The following is a 16601-nucleotide window of genomic DNA, read 5'->3' as shown; positions in this document are numbered from 1 at the left end:
AAAGCTAAACAAATTGATAATAAACTGCTTTTTGATTGTCTGTGCACCAAAGATGAGAGTGTAAATTGATAGAAACATTAGGTATGACTGGTGTGAAAAGAACGCACCACATACTCACCTTGCTCCCTTTTCCCTGTTGCTCCCCAGTTCACTGACCCTCCACACAGCAGACGTCCCGATGTGACGTCATCGGGCCGCAGAGTACATGGTGCAGCCTGCCGTCCACCATTTTCAGCCCTTTAGCTGTATCTATCCACTGGCCGGACTGGAACAGCCAAAGGGCCAGATGTGGCCTACGGGGGCCCTTACGGCCCATTTCACACATCCGGGATTTTGCCAGATTGCCGGATCCGGCACACTCCAGTACAGTGTAATACAGTACAATGGCATTGCGGTAATCTCCAGTCACATGCTGTCATGTGACCAGAGCATGTGAGCGGAGCTTGCTGCCATGCCATTGTACAGTATTTACACTGTACTGGAGCGTACTGGATCCAGCAATTTGGCGAAATGCCGGATGCCTTAGTAGGAGACTTTTTGGGCCCCTACCTTTGTAGGGTTGACGACCTACAGTCCGAGAATGAAAACCAGAATAACAAAGAAGGTGAGTGTGCCTTTAATTTTCGCTTACTTTTGTTATGGGACCCGAAAACATAACTTTTGAATAAAGTTAATGTAAATATAAGATTCTTTACAAATTTGAGTGAATTGCCAAATTCAAATACAATATGCTTTACACTGAATATTTGAAGCTAGTTATTCCAATTTTTTTGGAAATTTTAGAAAGATGTCTCATCTAGAAAAGATATGACCTTGCATGTTCTAGGGACTTTTCCTAAAGCCGACCATAGATGTGACACTCATGATAGGATTACTGTTTGTTGAAAAAAAAATTCATGTCACTGTTTTAACTATTAAAATATTTAACAGATACACCTCCTGGAAACAAATACATAAGCTTCCAATTTTACAAGTTCTCCTTTACATGTTATGGAAATGGTCAACCAATCATCGTCAAGCAGATTCATTCTCCTCGGTTTGTCTGATGTTCCTTACCTAAAGGTCATTGGCTTTCTTGCATTTTTTGCGATGTATTTGACCACTCTGTTGGCAAATCTTCTTCTGATCTTTGTAGTTTGCGTGAATCCTAAGCTCCAAACTCCCATGTACTTTTTTCTTCTCAATCTCTCTTTTGTTGATATCTTCCTCTCTTCTACCGTTGTCCCCAAACTCTTAACGATCACATTGTCCAAAGACAAGAGCATCTCTCTACTGGAATGTGCCGTCCAGATGCATTTTCATTTGACCCTTGGGTCTACAGAATGTTTGATACTTGCCATCATGGCCTATGATAGATATGTTGCCATCTGTAAACCTCTGCATTACAACACCATCATGAGCAGAAAGTTGTGTATTGGTTTGGCCACTGTGTCATGGACCATAAGCTTCTTGAACTCCGTATTCCATGTCATCTTCACCTTCCAGATGTCCTTCTGCCATACCCATGATGTCAATCACTTCTTCTGTGAAGTACCTCCATTTATACTAATGTCATGCAGTGACACTTGGCTCCATGAAGTAACAATGTATATTTCGGCAGGGATCGTAGCTAGCTTATCTTTTATTTTTATTCTTATTTCATACATTCATATACTGTCCAACATTTTGAGGATCAGTTCTTCTCAAGGAAGATATAAAGTTCTGTCCACATGTGGCTCCCATATCATTGTGGTGACTGTGTACTTTGGAAATATTATGATTCTTTATTTACGCCCACATTCCCAGTCAACCCCGAACATGGACAATGTTGTCTCCATCCTCTACACAGCTGTAACCCCCATGCTGAACCCCATCATCTACAGTGTTAGAAACAAAGATGTCAAAGGCACCGTAAAAAAGAATCTATTTAACTCAAAACCAATATCCACCATATATGTTCGGCAAATTCCAGGGGGGCATGCAGAGAGTGGACACGGGAATTAAGCCTGCTTCTTACATGGTGAGTGCAGACTGTATTTTATATCTAACACCTGCTGCTGACTACAGAAGTCAGGACTACTTGCAATGGCAGCAGTTTAACCCGTGAAGTGTTTCGGTCAATAAAGACCACAGCATCTATGCGGTATGGGGCATCAATTACTTGACAGAAACTGAGAGGCTATTGAAAAGCCCTGTATTTACAATCTTTCTTTCTCTGGCAGGGTTTCAAAGAAAAATGGAATAATCACATTGCAGTAATAACCTGACTTAAGATTGCATCAACTTACGATTTTTTCAAGATGAGTCGTCGCTCTGTATCTTTTTTGCTTCATGATGCGAGCAGAAATGTGAGGTACGAGCAGCTTATACTCACCGTCCCTCCGAACTTCCACAGCATCGCGTCCTCATCTCATGCAGGCAGCTGATCAGATGTCTGCATCATGCCGCACAATTTTAAAAAAAACTATTATACTCCCCATCCCTCCAATCCCCGCAGTGTGACATCCTCATTTCATGTAGTCAGCTTATCAGCATGTGAGAGCACATCTGGTGATCAGTGTGTGAGTGCTTCGCACACATGCTGATCAGCTGATCTACTGAGAAGGATCGGAAGTAGAGTGAGTATAATAGTTTTTTTTTAATGTCCAGCCTGATAGGGACCAAGTACCAGGATTGGGGAATTATATATACCAGAATGGAGGACCATGTACCAGGATGGAGGATCATATGTACAAGGAATGGGAACCAAATACCAGGATGGGGAGTCATATACAGGGTGGTCCAAAAGTAGGTGGACAGAAAATAATAACATTTATTTTGATTTATATATAAAATTATATTTACTTAACACAAGCATAATATTAAGAATTAAATTTTATTCTTAACAATAATACAAAAGCCCTTCAATTTTAACAGTGCAGGTGCCCAAACTGTTTTCCATTACAATTTGAAGTCTGCCTCTTACACTTCGACAAACATTTTTGCACAAGTCTCTTTGGGTATTAATTTCTTGAAATGCATCCCTTATTTAATTGTTCAAATCACTGACACTTTTTGGTTTTCGACTATAAACTTTGTCCTTGAGTACTCCCCAAAAGAAAAAATCCATTGGGGTCAAGTCTGGTGAACGTGCCGGCCAATCAAGTGGGCCTCTTCGGCGAATCCATTTATTAGGAAATTTTTCATCAAGATACTCGCGGACAACTCTTGATTAATGTGGAGGGGCCCCATCTTGTTGGAAATAACTATCATTTGAATTAGGCTGCTGCTGTAATTGGGGAATAAATTGATTCATTAGAATTTCGAGATACTTATCTCCTGTGACTGTTCCATCAAAAAATATTGATCCTAAAACACCAAAACTTGAAATACCACCCCAAACATTGACACCCGGCTCATTCAGTTGTTGCTCTAATGTTAAATGCATGTTCTCATTATACCGGTAAATACAATTCTGTCTGTTAATATGGCCGGATAATTTGAAAGAAGTTTCATCACTTCCCATAATGTTATCTAAAATTACTCGATTTTTCTCAATTTCGTTAAGCATAATCTCACTAAATTGCAGCCGCCTGTCTGGATCATCCTCCAATAAACCATGAATTAGACGTTGACGATAAGCTTTCCACCCAATAGATTGCAGGATTCGCATGATAGAAGCTCGTGAAATTCCCAATTCTAAAGAGACTCTTCTGGGGACTTTTTTGGACTCTGAACAAATGTTTCAGCAACAAGTTGTTTATTATTTTCTGTACAGGCTGTTTTGGGTCGACCAGTTTTTGGCGCATTAAGGATTGAGCCAGTGGCATCGAATTTGTCACAAATGCGGTAAATGGTTTCTCTCTTTCAGGCTTGAGTACCAAATGTTTCAACCCAATTTGCTGTAACAGTTTCAGCATTTTGAGATTTCCAATACTCTTTTAAAATCCATTTTCTTTGATCTGTATTTAAATTATTTGGCATTATTGGTTATCTGAATTATCTGAAAAGAAAACAGATTTGGGGGAGATGTATCTGTGAAAACTAAATCTGTGAAACTGACTCAGCAACCAATCAGATTCCACCTTTTATTTTCCAAAGAGTCTGTGAAGAACTAAAAGTGGAATCTGATTAGTTGCTAAGGGCAACTGAGTCTGTTTCACTTTACACCATGTTTGATAAATATCCCCCTTCATAACCCTATTACACATACTGTCCACCTACTTTTTGACCAACCTGTATACCAGAAAAGGGGGTCATGTACCAAGATGGGGGATCATATATACCAGGCTGGGGAGCCATCTATCAGGATCATATGTACCGTACCAGGATGGAGGCCATATATCGGGATGAGGGCACATAAGTAAAGGCTGGAACGGATTAATAGCATTTCAATTAATTGGGGAAATTTAATTTGACATACAAGCAAATTGAGTTAAGAGCTCGGTCGGTCAGAATCGGATTGGCTAGGATTACTGATCCGATCTGCCATCTCAGGAGGGTTTGGCGATCCTGAACCCATCTGATTATTGGCAGGATCGCTCATCTCTAATTGTCAAATTCATCCACCTCACAGTTTTTATTCACATTCGTTAAAAGTTTAACAAATATATAACATTATCATCATTAGCAAAGTTTACCTTGATGCCATAGTGCAGCAATACTATATACTCATCAATATTGAAATTATAACATCTGGAAGGAAAAGTCATGAAATTCTGGAAAGTGCCAGATTGATAGATATGTTAAAGGGATTGTCGACTACTAGGACAACCCCTTCTAATTACCTAGGGTAATTCCAGATAAAATAAGAAAGCCTGTACTCAGCTCTAGTACCGGTGCCCTTCCATTGGTGCCGTTGCTCACCTGATGGGCCTCAAGTGTGGTTGTGACGACATGCGATCCCTACTAAATCCAATCAATGTTGGCTTCCTTTTCCCTGTTTTTTCACCAAATAACTTAATCAACAGGAAGTGAGTGCTGTGGCTGCTCTCACTTCCTGTTGCTTGTTCATTTGGTCTGAAGGCAGGGAGAAGGAAGTTGGTATTGATTATATGTCGGGCTCATGTGATGTCACAACCCCACTTGAGCTCAAGCACTGCGAGGTGCAACACCACATGAAGGGCACTGGTATGGAAGGTGAGTGTAGTCTATTGTTTTACCTGAGGGAAACATGTGGAATCAGAAGTGGTTGTCCTGGTAGAGCACAACCCTTTTAATGATATACAAATCAGTAAAAAATAGAAACACAAATGTCAAAACGTCTTGATTTATTCAGTATGGCTGTCAATGAAGCTATTAATGGGGGTCTGAGGAATATTCTGCCATGCTGAATAAACTTGGGCAAGTCATCAAGATCATGTTTGACGTGTGGTTGTCCTGAGGAATGAGTTGGATTGACTCTGAAATGCATCGACAATAATACACTTATTTTGATCCTGTTTTCTAGACCTTCATTGGATTTCAGCAGCTTGGAATCATCCATTTTCCATTGCTCTTTCTTCATACACAATCATGGATGCTGCAGGAGCTATTATTTTTGCTCTAAAGGCCACTTTACACACAGAGATAAATCTGCGGCAGATCTGTGGTTGCAGTGAAATTGTGGACAATCAGTGCCAGGTTTGTGGCTGTGTACAAATGGAACAATATGTCCATGATTTCTCTGCATCCACAGATCTGCTAAAGATAAAGTGTAAAGTGGCCTTAAGAGTGGTTGTGCTCCACACAACCACATCAGGCGAGCATAGCACCAATTTCTCTCTACTATATACTTTGCTAAGATCCTATTGCGCTTTGCATTTTTAACCTAAAAATGAGTGATATGACACACAAAGGCTCCCATAATCATTAGACAGAAGGTAGCCAAACCTGCTGATATTTGCAACATCAGTCTACTGAAAATAAAGGAAAAAGATCCGACCTGTTACATATCCAGTGGCCAATTATTTTGTTCTTCCTGGAGATACAGAACACATGAGCTCTTGGCACAACAGAAAATTTGGGACTAAGGGCGGCATTACACGCACCGATTTATCATGCGATCGCATGAGCGATCGCACCCGCCCCCGTCATTTGTGCGTCACGGGCAATTTGTTGCCCGTGGCGCACAAAGTCGTTTACCCCGTCACATGAACTTACCTCCCTAACGACCACGCTGTGGGCGCGAACATCCTCTTCCTGTAGGGGGAGGGACGTTCAGCGTCACAGCGACGTCACACAGCGGACGCCCAATAGAAGCGGAGGGGCGGAGATGAGCAAGATGTAACATCCCGCCCACCTCCTTCCTTCCGCATTGCCGGCGGGACGCAGGAAAGCTGTGTTCGTCATTCCCGGGGTGTCACATGGAGAGATGTGTGCTGCCTCGGGAACGACGAACAACCGGCGCGCAGAAGGAGGAACGACTTTTTGAAAATGAACGACGTGTCAACAAGCAACGATAAGGTGAGTATTTTTGCTCGTTCACAGTCGTTCGTAGCTGTCACACACTACGATAGCTCTAACGATGCCAGATGTGCGTCACGGAATCCGTGACCCCGACGACATATCACCCGATATATTGTAGCGTGTGACGCCGCCCTAATTTTAGACCAAGTTTGACCATGTCACATATAATTATGATCTGAAATATCATTCTATGATCGCTAGAGTGGAGCGCACACAACATGACCCTATGTATAACTATTGATCTGTATTGGAAGAGGTGACTTCCCATAACCAACATGGCGCACTTGAGATCTGAAGACGTACTGAGCATGCTCACACTGTGCAATGTGCTCTGTGTGCAGTAGTATACGCTGATCATCCCAACCAGCTGAGATCAACTACTTTGGTCTGGACACGTGCAGTGGCTACAGGTAAATGCCAGTAATGGCGCCTCTCACTAGTATATGGGGATATATTATATATTATATATATGTACCGCCCCGCGCTCGGCCGCACCCAAGACGCTCAGATCCGGGCTCGTTTGGTGGGTGGCTCGAGCACCTCCGGACCCGGGGGTCACGTCGCTCTGAAGGGAGCCTGGCGCTACGTGAGGGGATTTCAGTGGGGAGGTTCACGGTCGAGGCCGTGGGGTTTAGGGATGCAAGTTTGTGATGCCACCCACGGGTTGTGGTGAGTGTGGACACCACCGCTGCCGTTAACTAGACTCCCGGGGACGGTGTTGTGCAGCCTGGTGTTGACCCCTCTGTGGGCAGGGGTTGATAGTCCCGGGGCCCGGTGGTTGCGAGGTGCAGGCGTGTTAGTGCGGTGCGGTGCGCAGCCCGAGGGCACTGTTGTACTCACTATGAAAGATACACCGGAGTCTCTGGTAAACCAAAAGGATGGTGGTCGGTGCCCGCAGCCGGCTGCGCTTGGTCCCCCACCCGGTTCGGTGGTTCCCGCCTTCCTCCTGCCCCTCGTTTTGTAGAATTTTGACTGCCTACACCTCAGCAACGGTAGTCCGCTCCCCAGCATTATGTGTGAAGGGGAACCCATTTGCCTGCAGGTGCTGGCCCGTGGGATCTCTCTGCCTGTGAGGTGGCTTTCTATCCCCCTTGGTGGGTTGTTGCCGTCTTTCAGGTCTTGGGATGGGAAAGGACCTAAGGTCCAGACCTTAATCAGTAAATTCGACGTGGTCCAGTGGCTTCTGGACCTCGTTCTGGGTCTGAGTACCCCTCCTGGTGCTCCGGTTTCCAGTTGGTTCCCCGGTTCGGTATCGGCGTGCCACTACCCTGTCCCGGTCCCTTACGGTTCCACCAGCCGTCTTCCCGGTTCCTGCAGGTGGCAACCACCATTTGCCTCCTGGTCACAGAATATCTGGGCTGCGACCCAGACCCCTGACAGACGTTTACTCTTCACTACCGCTCTCTTTCACCTCCCTAACTTCATCTGCTGCGTTTTCCCGCCTCAGGCTATCCAAACTCCTCGGTGGGTGTGGCCAACTGCCTGGCTCCTCCCCCTGGTGTGAACGTCAAGACCTGAGAGGGGTGACTCAGGGTTTTTAGGTTGGCTGCTGTTAGTTACCTTGTTAGGGGAACGGGTGTTTGTGCAAGGGCCTACCTGTGACTACCTGGCTAGTCCAGGGCTTCACATTCCCCCTTGGTTTAATGCAGACCGTCCGCGGGCTGCCCGACCACCACCGGTTTATTTTTGTTTGCTGTAAAAGATAAACGGGAAAACAGGTACAAGTATACTAAATGTTTTACATTTCAAGCAAGTTTGGAAATCATCCCTTGCGGGAGGCACATTCTTAAACGTTGCACATAAATATAACATTTTTATTAACGGGAAACGGGACCAGGTCCTTCAGTTGCCCACCCAAGCAAACCTAGCCTTGATGCTGCCTCTAAGGAACAGGCAGCACCCCTTTTCCCCAGTCCAGGAACAGGAACGGGTCCAGGTATTGCCCAAACGGGCCGGGTAAAAAGTTCCTTACCCGGCAGTCTCTCAGAGGCCCCACGTCCAGGGGATCCCTGACCTAGAGGGTCATCACCGGTTGCATTGGTGACAGGGCCTCGGCCATCAAATTCCCACAGGCCCTTCCTCCAGTCTGCTTCTCCGGAGGCTGTGGGACCTAAGGGGTGGTCCAGGAATTATTTACAAACCCAAAAGTTTTTAGGTGGCCTGCTAGTTCTCGGCCTTGTCTATGGGTTAAATGGGACAAACAGGGTTCAACAGGGTCCCAACGGGGACGGGCAGTATGTTCCCAACGGGGACTTCAACATGGCAGCCGGGATCCGCTGCTTTTAATACTGCTGCTGCTTCTCGAATTCCTCCTCCAGCACGGTATCAGGACTGTATGGTGGGGGAGGGGACTGGGTGTGTCTGCGGGCACTGCTGCTCACCCTTCTCTTCACATTGTGGGCAAACCAGCCCCTCTCCCTGCAATGCCGGGTGTAGGTGACGAGCTCACCGGGCTGCAGGTCACGATCCGGATGGCCCATCGGGAGATGAGGGTTAACGTCCCACCGGGAGACAAAGATTTCGGCCTCCAGGCCCGGTTCAAGATGAACCCCCATCCATGCTGGGGGTCAAACCGACGGACTTGGCCTTCGTAGGTCAGGCCCCGCACTCTGTAAGTGGCACTCCGGAGGTTCTCTTTCTCCCAGATTGTACGGGCCAGCACCTCGGCCTTTTGTTTCTCCCAGGCTGCTATCTCCCTGCCCAGCTGGTTCGACTGCCGCTCTCAGTACGGGGCTTGCTCCCTCTGCACGGGGGTTGGGCCCAGCTGGTGCTCCCCTGTGCTGGCCACAACCGGCACCTTTGATACTGGGGAACCCCACTGTGTCATAGCCTGCTGTGCTGCCTTGCAGCAACAACCCTGCGCTGCCTCCGCCGAGGCCTGGTTTTCGGGAGCGGCCAGCTTTACTTGCTGGGCGGGCTTCCGGACCACCGCCGTCTTCATCTTGGCCGGGCGGACTGCCGGGGCCTGGATCACCTTGGGCGCGATCACTTCCGGGAATGGCGGCTCCACTCCGGGAACGGGCATCTTCCACGGCAACGGGATGGGGCTTGGCCTGGTGACTGGCCGTCCGCGGGCTGCTCCTTCAGGTGGGTCCTCGCGGGCATCTTGAGCGGGCTCCGCTGCCGGTGTCGAGGACAGCGGGCCGAGCGGGGAAGCGGCAACAGCCGGTGCGGGTGGTGAGGAAGGCAATATGGAAGACAGGGGCAGACCGGGTCCCTCAGCCGCAGCGGCCGATCCCTGGGGGACATAGGGGCGTGGGTTGCCCTCCTGTGCGTCCAAAACTGCCTCCACTTTACGTACCCGCACGGCTGCAGCAATCTCCTCCATCTCGGCCGCCCACCGCTCCATAAGGAAGCACACCTGGGCCTACAGCCGGCAGCACATCTGCGAGGTCCGGGCTTCCACCCACGCCGCTGTTCCAGGCGCGGGCTCTGGGATCTCTGGCTTGCCGGACGGGGCGGACATGTTGTTGCCTTGGGGTCCAGGAACCAAACGGGTAGCAGAGTCCTGGAGTCCCTGCCCTTTATCCACTCGGTCACATGGGACAGGGTCTTCACCTGCCCCCCTTGGTCTTTTCGCGGCACTCTGCGCTCTTTCTACCCGGCTTCACTTTTCAGCCGCACGCTTTCCTGCACCACTCTGTTCCCAGGGAGTGGGGCTTCAACTCTCGTGATCTTTTCGGGGGGAAGACGGGTCTGGCGGGAAACTTCGCACCAAGGGGTAGTGATAAGATGGCGGATTCTGAAATTTTTCAACAAATCACCGCTGACTTCTACTTCAAGGCGCACTTCCACCGGTAAGTGGATGGGTTCAATCCTGTTTGTGATGCCAGAAGAGTCGATGTGTACCGCCCCGCGCTCAAGCTGCTCGGATCCGGGCTCGTTTGGTGGGTGGCTCGAGCGCCTCCGGACCCGGGGGTCACGTCGCTCTGAAGGGAGGCTGGCGCTACGTGAGGGGATTTCAGTGGGGAGGTTCACGGCCGAGGCCATGGTGTTTAGGGATCTAAGTTCGTGACGCCACCCACGAGTTGTGGTGAGTGTGGACACTACCGCTGCCATTAACTAGGCTCCCAGGGACGGTGTTGTGCAGCCTGGTGTTGACCCCTCCGTGGGCAGGGGGTGATGGTCCCGGGGCCCGGTGGTTGCGAGGTGCAGGCGTGTAGTGCGGTGCGCAGCCCGAGGGCACTGTTGTACTCACTATGACAGATACACCGGAGTCTCGGGTAAACAAAAAGGATGGTGGTCGGTGCCCACAGCTGGCTGCGCTTGGTCCCCCACCCGGTTCGGTGGTTCCCGCCTTTCTCCTGCACCTCGTTTTGTAGAATTTTGACTGCCTACGCCTCAGCAACGGTAGTCCGCTCCCCAGCATTATGTGTGAAGGGGAACCCATTTGCCTGCAGGTGCTGGCCCGTGGGATCTCTCTGCCTGTGAGGTGGATTTCTATCCCCCTTGGTGGGTTGTTGCCGTCTTTCAGGTCTTGGGATGGGAAAGGACCTAAGGTCCAGACCTTAATCAGTAAATTCGACGTGGTCCAGTGGCTTCTGGACCTCGTTCTGGGTCTGAGTACCCCTCCTGGTGCTCTGGTTTCCAGTTGGTTCCCCGGTTCGGTATCGGCGTGCCACTACCCTGTCCCGGTCCCTTACGGTTCCACCAGCCGTCTTCCCGGTTCCTGCAGGTGGCAACCACCGTTTACCTCTTGGTCACAGAGTATCTGGGCTGCGACGCAGACCCCTGACAGATGTTTACTCTTCACTACCGCTTTCTTTCACCTCCCTAACTTCATCTGCTGCGTTTTTCCGCCTCAGGCTATCCAAACTCCTCGGTGGGTGTGGCCAACTGCCTGGCTCCGCCCCCTGGTGTGAACGGCAATACCTGAGAGGGGTGACTCAGGGTTTTTAGGTTGGCTGCTTTTACCTTGTTAGGGGAACAGGTGTTTGTGCAAGGGCCTACCTGTAACTACCTGGCTAGTTCAGGGCGTCACACTAGCAGGACTAGACAGTAGGATAGAAGCACGGTGGCTGACCCTGTCGTGCCCAGCCACGGGTGTCTTGACGTGGCTGGTACCGGATGCCTATTCCTACCTACTGCTTCCAGTCCAAAGGCTTATGCAACAATTAGGTTCTAAACATCAAGGTGTGCTCTGTCTGAGCATATAAGAAGACTGTGCACCTCCATGTTGTCTTTAGCCCCTTTTATAACCTGGGTCCGCCCCAAACCTATGGCTGACCACAGTGGCACCTACAGGGTCCAATAGCGCAGTGCCACATCATCAGCAACATCATCAACGGCCTATTCGGAACCGCCACGTCACTGATGACCTCATGGCTGCCACGCCCCAAACACCTCACCAGTCATCGTCTGATGACCAATGGTGAGGTGCCGTGTCATAGGGGCGGACCTCAGCGAGCCAATACGGAGTGGCCACATCATCAAGACACCTGATGTGTGTCGGCCTATCAGAGCCTGCCACCTCACAGACATGCCCAGTGAGGTCCTTATTAGTGATGAGCGAGTACTAAAAAGCTCGGGTGCTCGAAGCTCGGGCCGAGCCTCCCAAGATACTCGTGTACTCGGCCCGAGCAACGAGCCCAATGTTATCCTATGGGAGACCCGAGTATTTTTGTGAAATGACCTCCCGGCAGCATGGAGAAACCCTAAAAATGGCACAAAAGTCTCAGAAGAGTGCTCAAATGACATGGCAACAGCATGGGGAAGACCCCTTGAAGCATTTATCACTCAAAAGTCACAGCTGTGAACAATTTTGTCCGCGTTTTACGCCATTTTTACGGACTCACCAGAAAACCTTCCAAAATGACCCCAAAATGATTTTTCATGGCAGAAATGTTAAGGGCACATACCCAATAGTGAGATAGAGCTGGTGTATGTTACTTTTTGAGATTAATACATGAAAGATTTTACGTGAAAACATTGTGTGGCACTCCGATGTCCCTGAGAAGAGACGTACATGAAGGCCTCTTGAGTCTAATGTGCCCATTTTGAGGAAGTGAGTCTTTGTAGTATTTTCCTTTGCCAGGGCAGTCCAAAATTGTGAGGTTCACCAATGTCCCTGGATAGAGACGTGCATGATGGCCTGTAAACCTGAAGTGCCCATTGTAAGGAAGTGGGTCTATTTTAGTATAGCCCTTTGCCAGGGCAGCCAAAAATTGGGAGGCTCCACATTGTCCCTGGATAGAGACGTGCATGATGGCCTGTAAACCTGAAGTGCCCATTGTAAGGAAGTGGGTCTATTTCAGTATAGCCCTTTGCCAGGGCAGCCAAAAATTGGGAGGCTCCACATTGTCCCTGGATAGAGACGTGCATGATGGCCTGTAAACCTGAAGTGCCCATTGTAAGGAAGTGGGTCTATTTTAGTATAGCCCTTTGCCAGGGCAGCCAAAAATTGGGAGGCTCCACATTGTCCCTGGATAGAGACGTGCATGATGGCCTGTAAACCTGAAGTGCCCATTGTAAGGAAGTGGGTCTATTTCAGTATAGCCCTTTGCCAGGGCAGCCAAAAATTGGGAGGCTCCACATTGTCCCTGGATAGAGACGTGCATGATGGCCTGTAAACCTGAAGTGCCCATTGTAAGGAAGTGGGTCTATTTTAGTATAGCCCTTTGCCAGGGCAGCCAAAAATTGGGAGGCTCCACATTGTCCCTGGATAGAGACGTGCATGATGGCCTGTAAACCTGAAGTGCCCATTGTAAGGAAGTGGGTCTATTTCAGTATAGCCCTTTGCCAGGGCAGCCAAAAATTGGGAGGCTCCACATTGTCCCTGGATAGAGACGTGCATGATGGCCTGTAAACCTGAAGTGCCCATTGTAAGGAAGTGGGTCTATTTTAGTATAGCACTTTGCCAGGGCAGCCAAAAATTGGGAGGCTCCACATTGTCCCTGGATAGAGACGTGCATGATGGCCTGTAAACCTGAAGTGCCCATTGTAAGGAAGTGGGTCTATTTCAGTATAGCCCTTTGCCAGGGCAGCCAAAAATTGGGAGGCTCCACATTGTCCCTGGATAGAGACGTGCATGATGGCCTGTAAACCTGAAGTGCCCATTGTAAGGAAGTGGGTCTATTTCAGTATAGCCCTTTGCCAGGGCAGCCAAAAATTGGGAGGCTCCACATTGTCCCTGGATAGAGACGTGCATGATGGCCTGTAAACCTGAAGTGCCCATTGTAAGGAAGTGGGTCTATTTCAGTATAGCCCTTTGCCAGGGCAGCCAAAAATTGGGAGGCTCCACATTGTCCCTGGATAGAGACGTGCATGATGGCCTGTAAACCTGAAGTGCCCATTGTAAGGAAGTGGGTCTATTTTAGTATAGCCCTTTGCCAGGGCAGCCAAAAATTGGGAGGCTCCACATTGTCCCTGGATAGAGACGTGCATGATGGCCTGTAAACCTGAAGTGCCCATTGTAAGGAAGTGGGTCTATTTCAGTATAGCCCTTTGCCAGGGCAGCCAAAAATTGGGAGGCTCCACATTGTCCCTGGATAGAGACGTGCATGATGGCCTGTAAACCTGAAGTGCCCATTGTAAGGAAGTGGGTCTATTTTAGTATAGCCCTTTGCCAGGGCAGCCAAAAATTGGGAGGCTCCACATTGTCCCTGGATAGAGACGTGCATGATGGCCTGTAAACCTGAAGTGCCCATTGTAAGGAAGTGGGTCTATTTTAGTATAGCCCTTTGCCAGGGCAGCCAAAAATTGGGAGGCTCCACATTGTCCCTGGATAGAGACGTGCATGATGGCCTGTAAACCTGAAGTGCCCATTGTAAGGAAGTGGGTGTATTTCAGTATAGCCCTTAGGCAGGGCAGCCAAAAATTGGGAGGCTCCACGTTGTCCCTGGGTAGAGACGTGCATGAGGGCCTCAAAACATTGTTCCCATTGCAAAGGAGCGGGTCTCCTGTCGTTGTAATGTCCATTCTGCAAAGAATGGGCGAAAAAATTTACCACTGGGGGTATACCTGAAACAAAGACCTAACTATTGTAACGGTCATCATGATGGCGCATGAGGAGAAGGAGGAGCAGTCCAGCGATTATCCAAAGTCGAGAAGTGTACCCATGGGTGAGTGGAGGTACATGGCAAACTTTAAACTCCGCTCTCATTTGCTGGTGGTGTGGTGAAGTCTGGCCCAATCCAACCCTTGTTCATCTTTATCAGAGTCAGCCTGTCAGCATTTTCAGTTGACAGGCGGGTGCGTTTATCTGTAATGATTCCACCTGCGGCACTAAAAACACGCTCTGACAAAACGCTAGCAGCAGGGCAGGCCAGGACTTCCAAGGCGTAGAGAGCCAATTCATGCCACGTGTCCAGCTTGGATACCCAATAATTGTAAGGCACAGAGGAATGTCGGAGTACAGTTGTTCGATCTGCAAGGTACTCCTTCAGCATCTGGGCAAACTTAGGATTTCTTGTGGCACTACCCCGCACCTCAGGGGCTGTGGTACGTGAGGGGCTGAGAAAACTGTCCCACATCTTAAAGACTGTTCCCCTACCTCTGGCGGATTGGACTTGTGCCTCTCTCGGCTGTACGCCTCGGTTGTCCACTGATTCCTGACCTATGCCGCTAGCGTTTTGTGAGGGGAATGCTTTGCCTACTTCCGTGAGTATGGCCTTCCGAAACTGCTGCATTTTGGTTGACCTCTCCTCCACGGGAATAAGAGACAAAAAGTTCTCCTTGTAGCGTGGGTCTAACAGTGTTACCAACCAGTAATGATTGTCGGCCAAGATGTTCTTAACGCGAGGGTCACGAGACAGGCAGCTTACCATAAAGTCAGCCATGTGCGCCAGACTCTTAACAGCCAGGACTTCAGTAGCCTGACCAACAAGATGACTGAACATGCTGTCCTCCTCCTCCTCCTCCTCCTCCTCCTCCTCCTCCTCCTCATCTACCCTGTCCTCTGGCCAGCCACGCTGAATCGAGGATATGACTGGTGTGCATGTCATATCCTCAATTTGGCCGGAGAGTTGCTCCATGTCTTCATCCTCCTCCTCGTCATAGTCCTCCACTGCACGTTGTGATGAGACGAGGCTGGGCTGTGTGTTATCACCCACACCCACTACTGTTTCTTGCTGCAACTCATCGCGCTCCGCCTGCAATGCATCATGTTTGTTTTTCAGCAGGGACCGTTTTAGAAGGCAGAGTAGCGGTATGGTGACGCTAATAATGGCGTCATCACCACTCACCATCTTGGTGGAGTCCTCAAAGTTTTGGAGGATGGTACATAGGTCTGACATCCATCTCCACTCCTCAGGTGTTATGTGTGGAGTTTGACCCATTTCCCGACGGCTTAGGTGATGCAGGTACTCAACAACTGCCCTCTTCTGCTCACATATCCTGACCAACATGTGCAGAGTTGAATTCCAACGCGTGGGGACATCACACACCAGTCTGTGAGCCGGAAGATGCAAACTGCGCTGAAAGCCGGCAAGGCCGGCTGAAGCAGTAGGTGACTTTCGAAAATGTGCAGACAGGCGGCGAACTTTTACCAGCAGATCAGACAGCTCTGGGTATGACTTTATAAACCGCTGAACCACGAGGTTGAGCACATGGGCCACGCATGGAACATGTGTCAGCTGGCCTCGCCTCAAAGCCGCCACCAGGTTCCGGCCATTGTCACAAACGACCTTTCCTGGCTTTAGGTTCAGAGGTGTGAGCCAGTGATCTGCCTGCTGTTTCAGAGCTGTCCACAGCTCTTCTGCATTGTGGGGTTTGTCACCTATGCAGATTAGCTTCAGCACAGCCTGTTGCCGCTTCGCCGAGGCAGTGCTGCAGTGCTTCCAGCTTGTGACTGGTGTGGAGGGCACAGTGGATGAGGATGCGCAGGAGGAGGAGGAGGCTGAAGAGCATGACATTCCGGAGCTGTAGAGTGTGGGTGAAACACTGACTGAGGTAGGGCCTGCAAACCTTGGTGTGGGAAGGACGTGTTCCGTCCCTCGCTCAGACTGGGTCCCAGCTTCCACAATATTAACCCAGTGTGCCGTCAACGAGATGTAGCGGCCTTGCCCACAAGCACTTGTCCACGTGTCTGTGGTTAGGTGGACCTTGGGTGAAACAGCGTTGTTCAGGGCACGTGTGATGTTTTGTGACACGTGGTTATGCAACGCGGGGATGGCACACCGGGAGAAATAGTGGCGGCTGGGGACCGAGTAACGTGGGACAGCTGCCGCCATCAGGTCACGGAATGCTTCTGTCTCCAC

The 16601-nt window shown here is 49.4% G+C and overlaps 1 protein-coding gene across 1 annotated transcript; it reads left to right on the top strand.

Annotated features, from left to right (window-relative positions):
- The first annotated feature begins 990 nt into the window (after window positions 1-990).
- Window positions 991-1983, top strand: LOC142257590 (olfactory receptor 5AR1-like). The gene has a single exon (XM_075329728.1). The coding sequence runs from the start codon at window positions 991-993 to the stop codon at window positions 1981-1983; it is 993 nt and encodes a 330-aa protein (XP_075185843.1).
- Window positions 1984-16601: the final 14618 nt, after the last annotated feature.

The sequence above is a fragment of the Anomaloglossus baeobatrachus genome, chromosome 12 (genome assembly GCF_048569485.1).
Source record: "Anomaloglossus baeobatrachus isolate aAnoBae1 chromosome 12, aAnoBae1.hap1, whole genome shotgun sequence".
NCBI lineage: Eukaryota > Metazoa > Chordata > Amphibia > Anura > Aromobatidae > Anomaloglossus > Anomaloglossus baeobatrachus.
Note: the sequence above shows the minus strand (reverse complement) of the source record. Positions and strands in the feature narration are given on the sequence as shown.

Bases quoted from the DNA above. Each gene is read 5' to 3' on its own strand.
- LOC142257590 (XM_075329728.1), top strand. From the start codon at position 991: ATGGAAATGGTCAACCAATCATCGTCAAGCAGATTCATTCTCCTCGGT.